The sequence below is a fragment of the Narcine bancroftii genome, chromosome 5 (assembly GCF_036971445.1).
Source record: "Narcine bancroftii isolate sNarBan1 chromosome 5, sNarBan1.hap1, whole genome shotgun sequence".
NCBI classification, from domain to species: Eukaryota; Metazoa; Chordata; class Chondrichthyes; order Torpediniformes; family Narcinidae; genus Narcine; species Narcine bancroftii.
The window spans coordinates 41479801-41492354 of NC_091473.1; the positions used below are offsets into that span (position 1 = coordinate 41479801).

General features: G+C 38.7%; 2 protein-coding genes across 11 annotated transcripts in view; one reads left to right on the forward strand and one right to left on the reverse strand.

The window, feature by feature from the left end:
• The window catches only part of ecm2 (extracellular matrix protein 2, female organ and adipocyte specific), a 33788-nt gene extending 23557 nt beyond the window's left edge, over window positions 1-10231 (forward strand). Inside the window, exons 7-10 of the mRNA XM_069937244.1 lie at window positions 971-1110; window positions 2989-3315; window positions 4689-4868; window positions 9945-10231. Of these exons, the coding sequence (XP_069793345.1) occupies window positions 971-1110; window positions 2989-3315; window positions 4689-4860 (639 nt within the window). The 3' untranslated portion in view covers window positions 4861-4868; window positions 9945-10231. The remainder of the gene's footprint in view (window positions 1-970; window positions 1111-2988; window positions 3316-4688; window positions 4869-9944) is intronic.
• cenpp (centromere protein P) overlaps window positions 1-12554 on the reverse strand; it is a 343661-nt gene that overhangs the window by 57430 nt on the left and 273677 nt on the right. The gene's annotated exons all lie outside the window — the stretch shown is intronic.

A 12554-nucleotide genomic window follows, 5' to 3' on the forward strand; every position in this document is an offset into this window, starting at 1 on the left:
ATTCTTCTTAAAGCTCTATGGGCTCTTTCCAGTGCTAATCCCCCAGAGAAAAATTCTTGTCCTAATATATGCAGAATCCAGTCTTTAAAAAAACGAAGAGGATCTTGTCCTTCTATACCTTCTGGCAAACCAACAATTTTCACATTATTCCTTCTGCTTTGAGTTTCCAAATAACCTATTTTTCTTTCTAGCTCCTTCTCACGATCTCCCAATTCTATGACTGATTTTTCCACCTTCAACACTTTTTCTGTGTTAGAAGTCACTTGTTGTTTACAGTCCAAAAAAGCAATCTGAAGTTTTAAAAAAATTCTTCATAAGATGCATCCATATTTAATTCTGAACTTGTACCAGAATTCATTTGAACAGTTTAAACTTGAAAACAAAGGGTTAAAAAACAGGTATTTAAAAGTTTGGCCAGAGAGGTTGAGATTGCCTGACTGTGGAGTTCTGATGAGAAAGTGAAGGATCCAGTTGCAGAGTGGGGTACAGAGGCCTAGAGTTTGTAGATGCTTGACCAGCGATAGTATAGTATGATCTTGATATAGTATCTAAATTTAATCTGCACGTGTTTGCTTGCTAGAAGTTCAATATTTAAATGGCAAATAATATTTTTGTAAAATGTTGAAATTGTTTTATGTGCATTATTCACATTAAAGCTATATTTACAAAACATTTGTTTACTACATTCAGCCATTTCAAGAACTTTAACTAGCCACAATTTAAAATGATGCTATTCCAACACTGGGAAATTAAACAAACCAAAGGATTTGATGTACAATAAAGTTTACAAATTCCTCAAATTTTACCAATTTTGCAAATGATCACATTGGAACTAGACCTATAGCACCAATGCTATAATGTTTTAAAAACATAATCCAAAATTTTCAAATGCACCATTTATATGTTTTCTATATGGTCCGTGTTTATCTCTTCTTTTTAATTTGAAGTGTGCTGTTTCTCTGAAATACAGGAACTCTACCTTGAACATAATGAAATTGAAGAGATATCAGAGTTAAGTTTGAATAAGACAACCAATTTGAATGTAATTGTCCTAAGGAATAACAAACTTGATGAAACAAGAATAGCACCAATGGCTTGGATAAAGCTTCAGTGAGTATGTTAAAACACAGAACATTGCAGCATAGTCCAAGATGTTGTGCCGACCTATGTCAAGCTACTCCCTAATAATTTAATCCTTACCTCACACTCATAACCCTGTGCCTATTTAAGTCTTTTAAATATTCCTACTATACCAGCATCCGCCACCACCCCAAGCAATGCATTCCAGGACTCAAAATACTTACTGCTGACATCTCCCCTAAACTTTCCTCTAGTCACCTTAAACAAATGTCCTCTGATATTTACTAAGCCCCTCACAATCTTATTTACTGCTAGTAAGTCAACTCACATCAATCATTGTTCCAAAGAGAAAAGCCAAGCTCTGTCAGCCTTGCCTCAGAAAGCAATGTTCTTCAGTGCAGGCTACATCCTGGTAAATTTCCTCTGCACCCTCTGTAAAGCATCTACATCCTTCCTGTAATGAGTTAGTCAGAACTTCGATGCAATACTCAAAGTGTGGTCACATTAGAGTTTTATAAAGCTGCACCACACTCTTTAACTCAATCTCCTGATTAATGAAGGCCAGCACACCATTCACCTTCTCAATGATCCTATCAACTTGTGCAAGAACCTTGAGGGATCTCTGGACCTGGACCCTATGATCCCTCAGTTCTTTCACATTGTTTAGAATCCTGCCATTAATCACGTACGCCGTCTTCAAGTTTGACCTTCCAAAGTACAGGCTTATTCAGATTGAATTCCATCTGCCACTTCGCTGTCCAACTCTCCACCCTGTTTATATCCTGTTTTAACCTATAACAACCTTCGACACTCTCTACACCGCCATCCTTCACATCACCTGCAAACCTACTGAAGCACACCTCCAATTCTTTGTCCAAATCATCTATAAAAATCATAAAGAGCAGGGTTCCAGAACAGATGCCTCCAGAAAACATCCCATCTACTATCACCCCTGCTTTCTGCAGGCAAGCCAATTCTGAATCCATAGCCAAGGTTCCATGGATCCCATGCCTCCATTTAATTCCAATTAAATATATGAAATGCATGCCACAACTATTAAATAGCCTAGTCTTTGTATATCACAAGTTCAATTGTGGAATTTCCTGGACAATGCAATAAAAAGCAACCGATTAAAACAAAATTCCAGTGACCATCTGACTGGTGCAAATGCGATTGTAATTCTTTGATGCCCAAAAGCATTCCAAATTGTATATTTTCTATCATCGTCGAGGGATGCCATTTGGCCCTTCCAATTCACGCTGAATCTATATTTGATGCATCAATTTTATCAATCCCATTTCCCCATTTTACGACCTTGTCACCTATTCCCTCTCACATACCCATTAACTCCATCTTCATTTCCCCTCCTATCATTTACCTTGACTAGAGGTAAATTAAAATGACAATTAACCCACTAAACAATGTCTTTGAAATGTGGTAAAAACTGAAATACTTCAGGGAAATTCATCAAGTGAAAGCCCATGCCACCCAATTACATCCAATTGACCTACAACCCCTGGTAAGTTTTGAACAGTGGAAAATGGAACACCTGGACAAAACCCACACAGGCATGGGGAGAATGTACAAACTCCTGAGAGACAGCGCCGGATTCGAATCCGGGTCGCTGGCACTGAGACATTGTTGTGGTGACCACTCTGCTAACCGTGCTGCCCCATATCCATATCTTGGATAAACAGTGACAGAAAATGTATGTAATTATTTTTGATTTTTAAAAGATGGCAATAATTATGTATTGACAATTAACATACAATTAGTACCAGTTAGTATAACTTTTGATATGTATAATGTTTTGCATAATTTGTTGAGGATTGTAGAGTTAAAAAATTGACTCTAAATACATAAAAAATGTAATTTTAATATTAATCAATATTATCATTCATCATTTAGGAATCTAGAATCCTTGGACCTCTCATACAACAAGATTGTTCATGTTCCATCATTCTTACCTAAAGGTTTGCTGTATCTTATACTTGTTCATAACCAGATTGAGCGAATTCCAGGCTTTGTGTTTGCTCACATGGAACCAGGTTTGGAAATTCTGTACCTCTCTTTCAACAAACTAACCAGTGGCGGAGTTGACTTAGTTTCTTTCTTTGGAACTTATGATTCTATGAGGGAACTGTTTTTGGATCATAATATGTTGAAAAGAGTTCCTGCTGGAATTGCTGAAATGAAAGCTCTTCACTTCTTGAGACTGAATGACAACTTAATCAGGTAATAGAAACAGATTGAATACACCACATTGAGTTAAAAAAAAGTCTGATGCTTTTGTATGAGCGGAGACACACATGTCCAAATCAGATTGCTGATTTGAACACTTCATTAAATTATCAATAATCTAGGCGAATATCACAATTAAAATAATGAAGGTGCAGAGTTATGGACACAGTACTTTAGATGACATGCTAAATGACCTGTTTCATGTGGGCTCCAAAGACACTGGTATTTATTAAAGGGGTGCAGGTCACTGTCTTCATTCAAAAGTTACAAAAGTAGACTGTTCAATTCATTATCTATTGAAGGAGCTTATCTTGAATAAAACAGTTGGCATTTCTTCGCTGTTTCACAAGAACCATAATAGGATGAATGCCAGATGTGACTCTACGTGTGAATAATAGATTTTAGGATGAAAAGCTTCATTGCTGTTGTATTGCCAACTTGAACACAACAAAATCCCACAAACAGGAATGATGATACAAAATTACCTGATCTAGTTATGTTGGTTGTGGGCTTAATATTGATCAAGACACTGGAGAACCCCTGCTTTCCTTCAAAACAGTGCAGTGTTTAGTGTGAAAGATGACACTTCTGAGAATGTATTACTCCTCTGTCCAATACTGGATTGTCAGGCTCGGTTATCTATACTGCTCACATGTCCAAAGAGCTTTCTGACTGAGAGGTGGACGGATTAACAATCAAACCAACCTGTGAGAACTGGTAAAATCTTACCTCTTCTTAAGTAAAATCAGAAGGCTTCAGGTTCAAGATCCACACCAAGTGTCTGAGTACAAAATCTCGGCCAAATTTAAAGGAATCTACGCCATATTTTAGATACACTATTAATTTGAGTCCTATCTACTCACTCAGTGAAATGCAGGCAAGACTATTATCCTGGATAATAGTGATCCTTTAAACAACATCTGAAAACAGATGATCTGCTCTTTACTGTCTGGTTGTTTTTAGGAACAAGAGTTGAAAGAGTTTCATTGGTCATAAAGAACATTGGGGCAACTTGTTGTTACATATATGACAATACAATACTAGAACTTTCTTTGTAGTTGATGTTTTTGGTAACCTAAAATCATTCTAAAGATAACAACAAATCATACTGGTATATTTGAAGGAATTTTGACATACAGTTAGTTGTCTAATGTGAGACTCAAAATTCCTAGGTATTTGAATCTATGAAATTTTCCAACTAAATCTTATAGAAACAAACCTTTCATGTAAACCAAGTGTTTCTCTTTACATATAGTGCAACCGAGTCCAAAATTAAATTCTGATAAAACCATAGTAATAATCCATTTACAAAATGCTTACCAAGTTAAATGTTTTTTAATGATTTCCACAATTTGGTCTTTTTACAGGAACATTCAACTGGAATCCATTTGCCTTGAAAATCAGGAAAATGACTCAAATATTCGAACACTTCACCTTGAAAACAATTACATAAATACTCGGAGAATTCCACAAACTGCCTTCAGCTGCATACAATTATATTCAGCTGTGGTCTTAACACCACAAAAGGTCAAAAAATAACATTTCAGGTGTGAAAATCATTCTGATTAGTATACTTTGCAACAAAATTTTAAAGTTTGTTTATACCCTGGCTAAGATATATTATCCTTTCTTAGATATTAACAAGCAACATTTTAGCAAATCTATAACTTGGTTTATATTTTAATCATAAACCATAATCGGCAACAATATTCATTTTGGATATGCATTAAATTATAAGATTTATTGGACAGACAAGAGGTCACAGATGCTGGAATTCAGAGAAAAAAAATCTTCTGGAGGAATTCAACAGGTCAAGTAGCATCAATTATTTGAGTTTAAATTCTGCTTCAGGGTTAATAAAGGAGAGGAAAGGTCAGCAATATTAAAGAGAGGTGGAGGGGTCAGTAGGTGAAATGTGAACCAAAGAGGTGTGAGGGATGACTGATGGTAACTCCAGGTTAAGGAGTGGGAGAAATGGAGTTAGAAGACATGGAGGAGAGTGATCAGAGGAAGCAGAGAAAATAGTAGAAAGAGACCAAATGGGGAGAACATGGAGACAGCCGTAACAATAGAGTTCAGTGGAAACATACAAGGGAGGGACAGTGGGCAGATGGGAACAATGGGGGAGATGAGGCATCGGGATAGTGGGTGATGAGCATGTGGGGAGGGAAAGAAATTGGATATCAGGAGGCTGAGGAAAAAGATTTGGAATGTGTGTATGAATGAGATCTTCGTGGATGAGATGAAAACAGAAAGGAAACTGAGTGGGAGCTGAGTTGCTTGAAATCGGTAAGTTCAATATTCATGCATACTCCCCAGGCAGAATATGAGATGCCATTCTTCAATTTTGCAATTGGCCTTATTTTGTCAATGGGGAAGGCTGAAGAGAGGCATAATGGTGTGGGAATATGGAGGGGAATTAAAATGGCTATAAGCTGGAGTTCCAGATCACCATTACAGTCACATTCCTGGCAAAGTGACCACCTTGGCTGCTAATTCCACCAAGTGGCTCCGCCTGCCATCTTTCACTCCTCCACAGTCCCTCTCACTCTCTTTAATTCATGCAGGGTTTCGACCATAAATAGTGAATGTCAATTTCCCTCCATGGATGCTTCCTGACACACTTAAGTTCCTCAAACAGTTTATTTTTGGATGTGGGAGGTGTTGTTTACTTTGCTGCCTATCACAATTTGAAACTAATCATTCAGTAAACATCTTTAACTTTAATTGAGCATCACTACTCTAAATAAATCAGAAACAAACTAAACAATTAGGCTCATGAATCATTGCTTAGAATTGTACTAAATAGTCACTTGTTAATAGATATTGGAGTAGTTTGAGAAATTTTTAATATTTATTTCAAGAAGAATTGCTGTTCAAATAAGGTATCCAATTGTCAGTGGAAATGCACAAGACCATAATATGCAACACCCTTCTGCCTTTTTAATATCATACTAGAACTTGACTTGCTATCTACAAGATTTTTATAATTTAGAAATTCCTGATACATTAAGAATTTACTTTTTCATGAATGAAGTTAATCTAAAACAATTTGCACCTGTACAATGTCTTTAATGAAGATGCTGCAAATGAGTGGTACCAAACGAAAATCCTAGAGAGATAAACATGGAAACACAGCCTTTGGGCCACAGAGTCTGTACTGACCAACGGGCCACTGAGTCTGTACTGACCATCGACTACCCATTTACATTCAGCTTACATTATTCCAATTTTTATTCTTCCAACATATCCATTAACCTCTTCCTCTGCACAATGGTAGCAATCTGTTGGCCAATAAACCTAACAATCAGCATTGGAGGACAATTAAGTTGCATAGATTACCGTGGTCATTTGTGGCAAAAATGCCATGCATGTTATAAATGCTGTTCTGGTACTGTGGTAAAGATGGTAACGATATTTGAGGGATTCAAGAGCCTCAGGGTTAATTGACACTGATTTGTGAGGATCTTATTCAAGGAATGGGGAGAAAAGCATGGTTGTAGATAATGCAGTAGCTTGCAAGGATGTTGGGCTCAAGAGAACTATGTGTGTATTCAGAAGAAGAAACCAAGATGCAACATGGACAGCGTGAAAGCATTTGTTAATAATTAAAAAGGCAAATCATATATAAACAAGATGCTATATGTAGGAATCGAATGAAATTTGCCAAGAAAGATGTCCTAACAACATTTGCTTGTGTCACACGAAATTCAAAAACTGTGGAGAGTGGATAATGAGTGACACTGATAAATCAGTTCATTTCAAAATCAGAGATTTTAGACTGAGGCAGCATTTATTTGTATAAATTGGTCTTTTGTTAAAGGAGAGTCTAATAGCTTGACTTGACTTACAATAGCTACTGCCAATATTGTACATCAGGAAATGTGAAAGGAAAATGATGCTATCAGAGTTATCTCCATGTTTATGTAAATGTACTGTTGTTGACAAATGACACTAACAACATGGTATCTGATAAAGATGCCAGTAAAGAGCTATGCATTTAAGAAAACAAATCATCTATTTAAAAAAAAACAGAATCTTTCAATTTTTTTAAATCAAGCTAACATTTAAAATAAAAAAAACATTTGTTTTAATTTTAAAGCCTAAGAAATATTTAAAAATCTAAATAGTAATAATGTATTTGAGAGGAGTTTGGAAAATGCTAATTTACAGGTGTGATCTTCGATTATGACGCTTTTCATTGGGGAGGCACAGATTTGAATTAGATTGCTTGTACAAAAAAATGTTGGGTCAATGAGGCAACAGAGAGAGCTGATGCAGGTCTCTGTTCGGGAAAGTTAAAATTATTTTTAAGTATGTTCTCTTATGTTGCAGAAGGACAGGAACATTTTGATATAGTGTTTACTTTTTAATGTTATCAAAAACATGGAATTACTATTGGAAAACAGTGTCTGAAAGTTGAAGAGTTCGAGAAAACGACACCCAATCCTTTAAAAGTATTGTGAAAATGAAGAATATATTGATCTAATCCTGGTGTCATTCAGTAACATACTGAATAAGACATTTGCTTTCCCTTAATGAGTATTAAAGAATCATTACAGCTCAAAGCTATAAAATAACCAAGCTTAGAATACATCATCATTAAACATGTTCTTTTAAGTCACAAAAAGATTAATATACCTGTATATACATTATTTTACAAACCAAAATTGCACTTCTAAATTTTACTGTGACTGTTTGCCAAAGGTGAAGTTATTCAAGAATTTTTGTCGTTTTCACCAGTTGTACTATATAAGTACAGCAGACAGTTTTAGTTCCAAACTTCCAAAATTGAATTTCTTACTATATCAACAGTAGTCATCTGTTTTTAGCAACAGGAATGGTTTTACATAAAAAACTGTGATGGATTATCATCGACTCTACAATAACAAAGTTAGCACTGCTCTAAACATTTTTATTAAACTTCTCAATTCCTTGTGCTGTTCCATAACTAATATCAACAACTTTTAAAGTGTAATTTTGACATGAAAAATATTATGTTAATAGATGAAAAATATTAAACTGCTCATACCTTGGGGGTGGTTGGAGTGGAGAGAGTAGAAGAATCCGTTGGGGAACTGGGAATAGGGAGGATGGAACCAAAGAAGAGGGGGGATGAAAATAGGTGGGGGCTTGTGGTTGTGAAGGGGGACAAGAAAATTGGAGAATGGGAAGAGCAGAAGGGGTACAGATAAAGAGAAAAGGGCCACATTACCTTAAATTAGAAAATTCTATTTTCATACCATCAGGCTGTATACTCTGCAGATGGGATATCATAGTATATTTATCTAGTTTCCGTTGGGCCTCACTCTGACAGTGGAGAAGGTCCAGGACAGAGAGATCAGAGAGGGAAAGGGAAAAGGAGCTGAAAAGGCATGCAACTGGGAGCTCAGGAGAGCCATTGCAGACAGAGCGTAGATGCTCTACAAGCAGTCCCCAAGTCTGTATTTGTTCTCATTAATATAGAAGAGGCTATACCAGTATTGAATGCAGTAGATGAGGTTAGAGGAGGTGTTTGTGAATCTTTACCTCACGTGGAATGGCCATAAAACATTGTTGCTTGCTCTTCATACACAGGCTTCCTGAAGATCCTTAATGTAGAAAATTTTAATCATATTATGGGTTTGTTGAGCTCAATTTTAATTTTGAAAATGTTTAAGAGATCTTTGATGAATCTTTACATCAATGAAAAGCCTCAGTTCTTTTATGAGATTGTAATGCAAATGTTTCTATTTTGATATTTTACAGTATTCTTAAGTACTGAATTGAATATTTTGTTAAATATTTTATTTTTCATTTTTAGAAAAATACATAGTAAAATCTTCAATTTCATAATATGTTAAACTTTTTCATACAGAAAACAAAGAAAACTTTTCCCTCCTTCCTACAAAAATATAAATCCACATACCCTCAGGGCTCACATTTATACTATCCATAAAAAAAATCTATGCGGAGAAGTCACATTTGTTTATATTATAACAGCATCTGTTATTATCATTATTATAATTGGGCCCCTATACGGTCCAAATATGGCTCCCATACCTTGAGAAATGTGTCATACTTGTTTTTTAGATTGTATGTAATTTCCTCCATAGGTATACAACTCTGCAGTCCGTCATGCTAATGAGTAAGGGAGAGTTGGACTTCCAAGTAATTGCAATACACTTCTTAGCCACTGCTAAAACTACTTTGACAAAGGAAATTTGGAATTTAGTTAACAAAATTACTATTTCCATAGAATTACCCAAAAGATATTTCAGATTTTGACCTATGCAGCTTCTGTGGCGTAAGATATAATTGGTGTAGGAAGTTATACTGAACCAATACATATCTTGCATTTATAATTGATGCCATACTATCCAGACACCAATCAGACCAACATCTTTCTGATATTATAACACCAAAGTCCGAATCCCATCTCCCTCTCTCGACCTCTGTAAACCTGGTTTTGCACTTTCACTCTGGTAGCATAGTACATTTATGTTATAAATTTGGGTGTATTCCCCAGCCAGATCATTCGTTCCATTTCACTAATTTCAGGTGGGACCAATGTTGGCTCTATCTTTCTATAAAGATTGATCTTAGCTTCAGAAAACATAAGCTATTCCATATTTCTGTTTTAGTTGATCAAAAAACATGAGTCCCATCTGCAATGTATCTGTGGGCCGATGCAAGAAATGGCCGTCGAACACGGTGATCGAGCAAACAGCATGTAGGATGAGACACCTGCTCTCATTGGCCTCAGGAATAATGGTTGAATCGACCAATCACTGTCAGTTGATTGCAGGGGATCCAATCCGGCCCTGTGCATCTGGGACACCCAATCGGCAGCCAGCCCTGTTCAAGCTGTGCCCCAGAAGTGATGCAGCTAGCTGCCTATAAAAGGCAGAACTGCAGCATAATAAAGTCAATGTCGATTACACTCCCTTCGTGTGAGTCTTCTTTCCTCAACTTTGAGCTATAACCCCATTATACCTCGAGCTATAACCATTGTGACCCAGCTACAGTGGTGACCCTGATTGGTTCAAACGGCGCTTTGGATCCGACGATGGAGGACCAACCTACAATCAATGCTGTATCGTTGAAGCTGCCAGACTTCTGGATGTTGCAACCATGGGTGTAGTTCCAGCAGGCTGAGGTGTATTTTGCCATCTGCAGGACCTCCGCCGACGACACAGCGCCCTCGATCAAGACACCACAGCCCACATCATCGACTTCCTCCGGCAGCCCACGGAGCAAGGGAAATATGTGGCCATCAAGGAGCTATTGATCCGCACTTTTGGGCTCTTGAAGCATGAGCACATGGCCCAACTGCTGCACATTGATGGTTTAGCGGACAAGGCCCCTTCCACCCTCATCAGCGACATGCTCACTTTCAATGATGGCTACACCTCTTGCCTGCTGTTCCAGCAGATCTTCCTGGAGCGGCTGCCTGAAGAGATCCAGCTGCTCATGCAATAGAAGACTTCAACAACCCCAGGAAGGTGGCTGCCCAAGAAGACATTCTATGGGCGGCGAAAAGGGACACCTGTGCTTTGCTCAAACAGGTGAGCAGTACTATTTCTATCATCAACATTGGGGTTCCGAGGCCCATTGATGCTGTACTCCCTGCGTGTTCCAGAGAAACGCCAAGGCTGGGCGTCATTGATGGCTGCAATGACCAGCCAACTGTATAGCCTCTTCCACATCCAAGACTCCCTGTTGGGTTGATATTTCTTGGTGGACACCAGGGCACAGTACAGTGTCCTCCCCCTGTCCAGCCTAGAGGCTCGCAGCGGCAAGGTGGACTGAGAGCTTCGAGCAGCAAACTGCTCCAACATTCGGCACCCGTACAATTCCCCTCTGCTTTGTGGACAAACAATTCATTTGCAAGTTTATGGTGGCAACCGTACATCAACCGTTACTGGGTGCCGATTTCCTAAGAGCCGATTTGCTACTGGTGGATATTAAGGGGCGTTGGGTGGTACACACCTGCTCATTTCAGACACTCTCACTTAAGGTCACTGAACTTACTAACCCCCACCTGCACTCGGTGAGACAATGAATTTGCTCAAGTCTTAGTGAAACTCCCCTCCGTCACTATGCCCCATTTCTACTTGGAAAAACCTAAACATGGGGTGAGACACCAAATTATTATGGAGGGCCCTCCCCTCCATGCCAGGGTGTGACATTTTCCCCTCGAGAAACTCAACATGGCTAAAGAAGAGTTTTGAAAGACGGAGGAACTTGGCATTGTGAAGCACCCTGATAGCCCATGGGCCTCCCCCACCATATGGTACCTAAGGCAGCAGGAGGTTGGAGGCCATGTGGAGACTACCGCTGCCTTAATGAGGCCAGCACACCTGACAGGTATTCCGTGCCCCACATCCAGGACTTCACAACTAACCTGCAAGGGGAATGGATATTCTCTATGGTGGACCTCATTAGGGGTTATCATCAGATCCCAGTCCATCCCGAGGACAATCCCAAAACTGCCATCATAACCCCCTTTGGATTGTTTGAATTCCTCCACATGCCATTCGGGCTGAAAAATGCAGTTCAGACTTTCCAGAGGTTGATGGGTGCAGTGGGCCAGGATCTGCAATTTACCTTTGTCTACCTCAATGACATTTTAATAGCCAGCCACACCTGTACTGAACACACCGCTCACTAAAGACTATTGTTCTCCCAGCTAACTGCGTTCAGTTTAACCATCAATCTGGCCAAGTGCCAGTTTGGCCAAGAGACAATTGATTTCCTGAACCATAACATTGACCAACATGGGGCCAGGCCATTGCCCGCCAAAGTGGATGACATTTGTTCCTTCCCCAGACCAGCAACTGTGAAGAGTCTGCAAGAGTTTGCAGGTATGGTCAATTTTTATCATCACTTTATACCTGCAGCGTCCTGCATCATTAGTCCCTTACTTCCATGGCTGGGCCCAGTAAAGGCATTTAATGGATACAGGAGGTGACCAAGGTTTTCCAAGCAACCAACAATGCCCTAGCCAAGGCCACCCTCCTTGTGCACCTGAGGACAGATGCCCCAACTGCCATCAAGGTAGATGTCTCAAGCACAGCAGTTGGGGGTGTACTTGAGCAACTGCTGACCTTTTTCAGTAAACATCTCAGGCTACCAGAGCTCAAGTACAGTGCCTTTGATAGGGAGCTGTTAACGTTTTTCCTGGCAATTAGGCATTTCCATTACTTCCTGGAGGGCAGGAAGTTCAAATTTACACACACCACAAACAACTC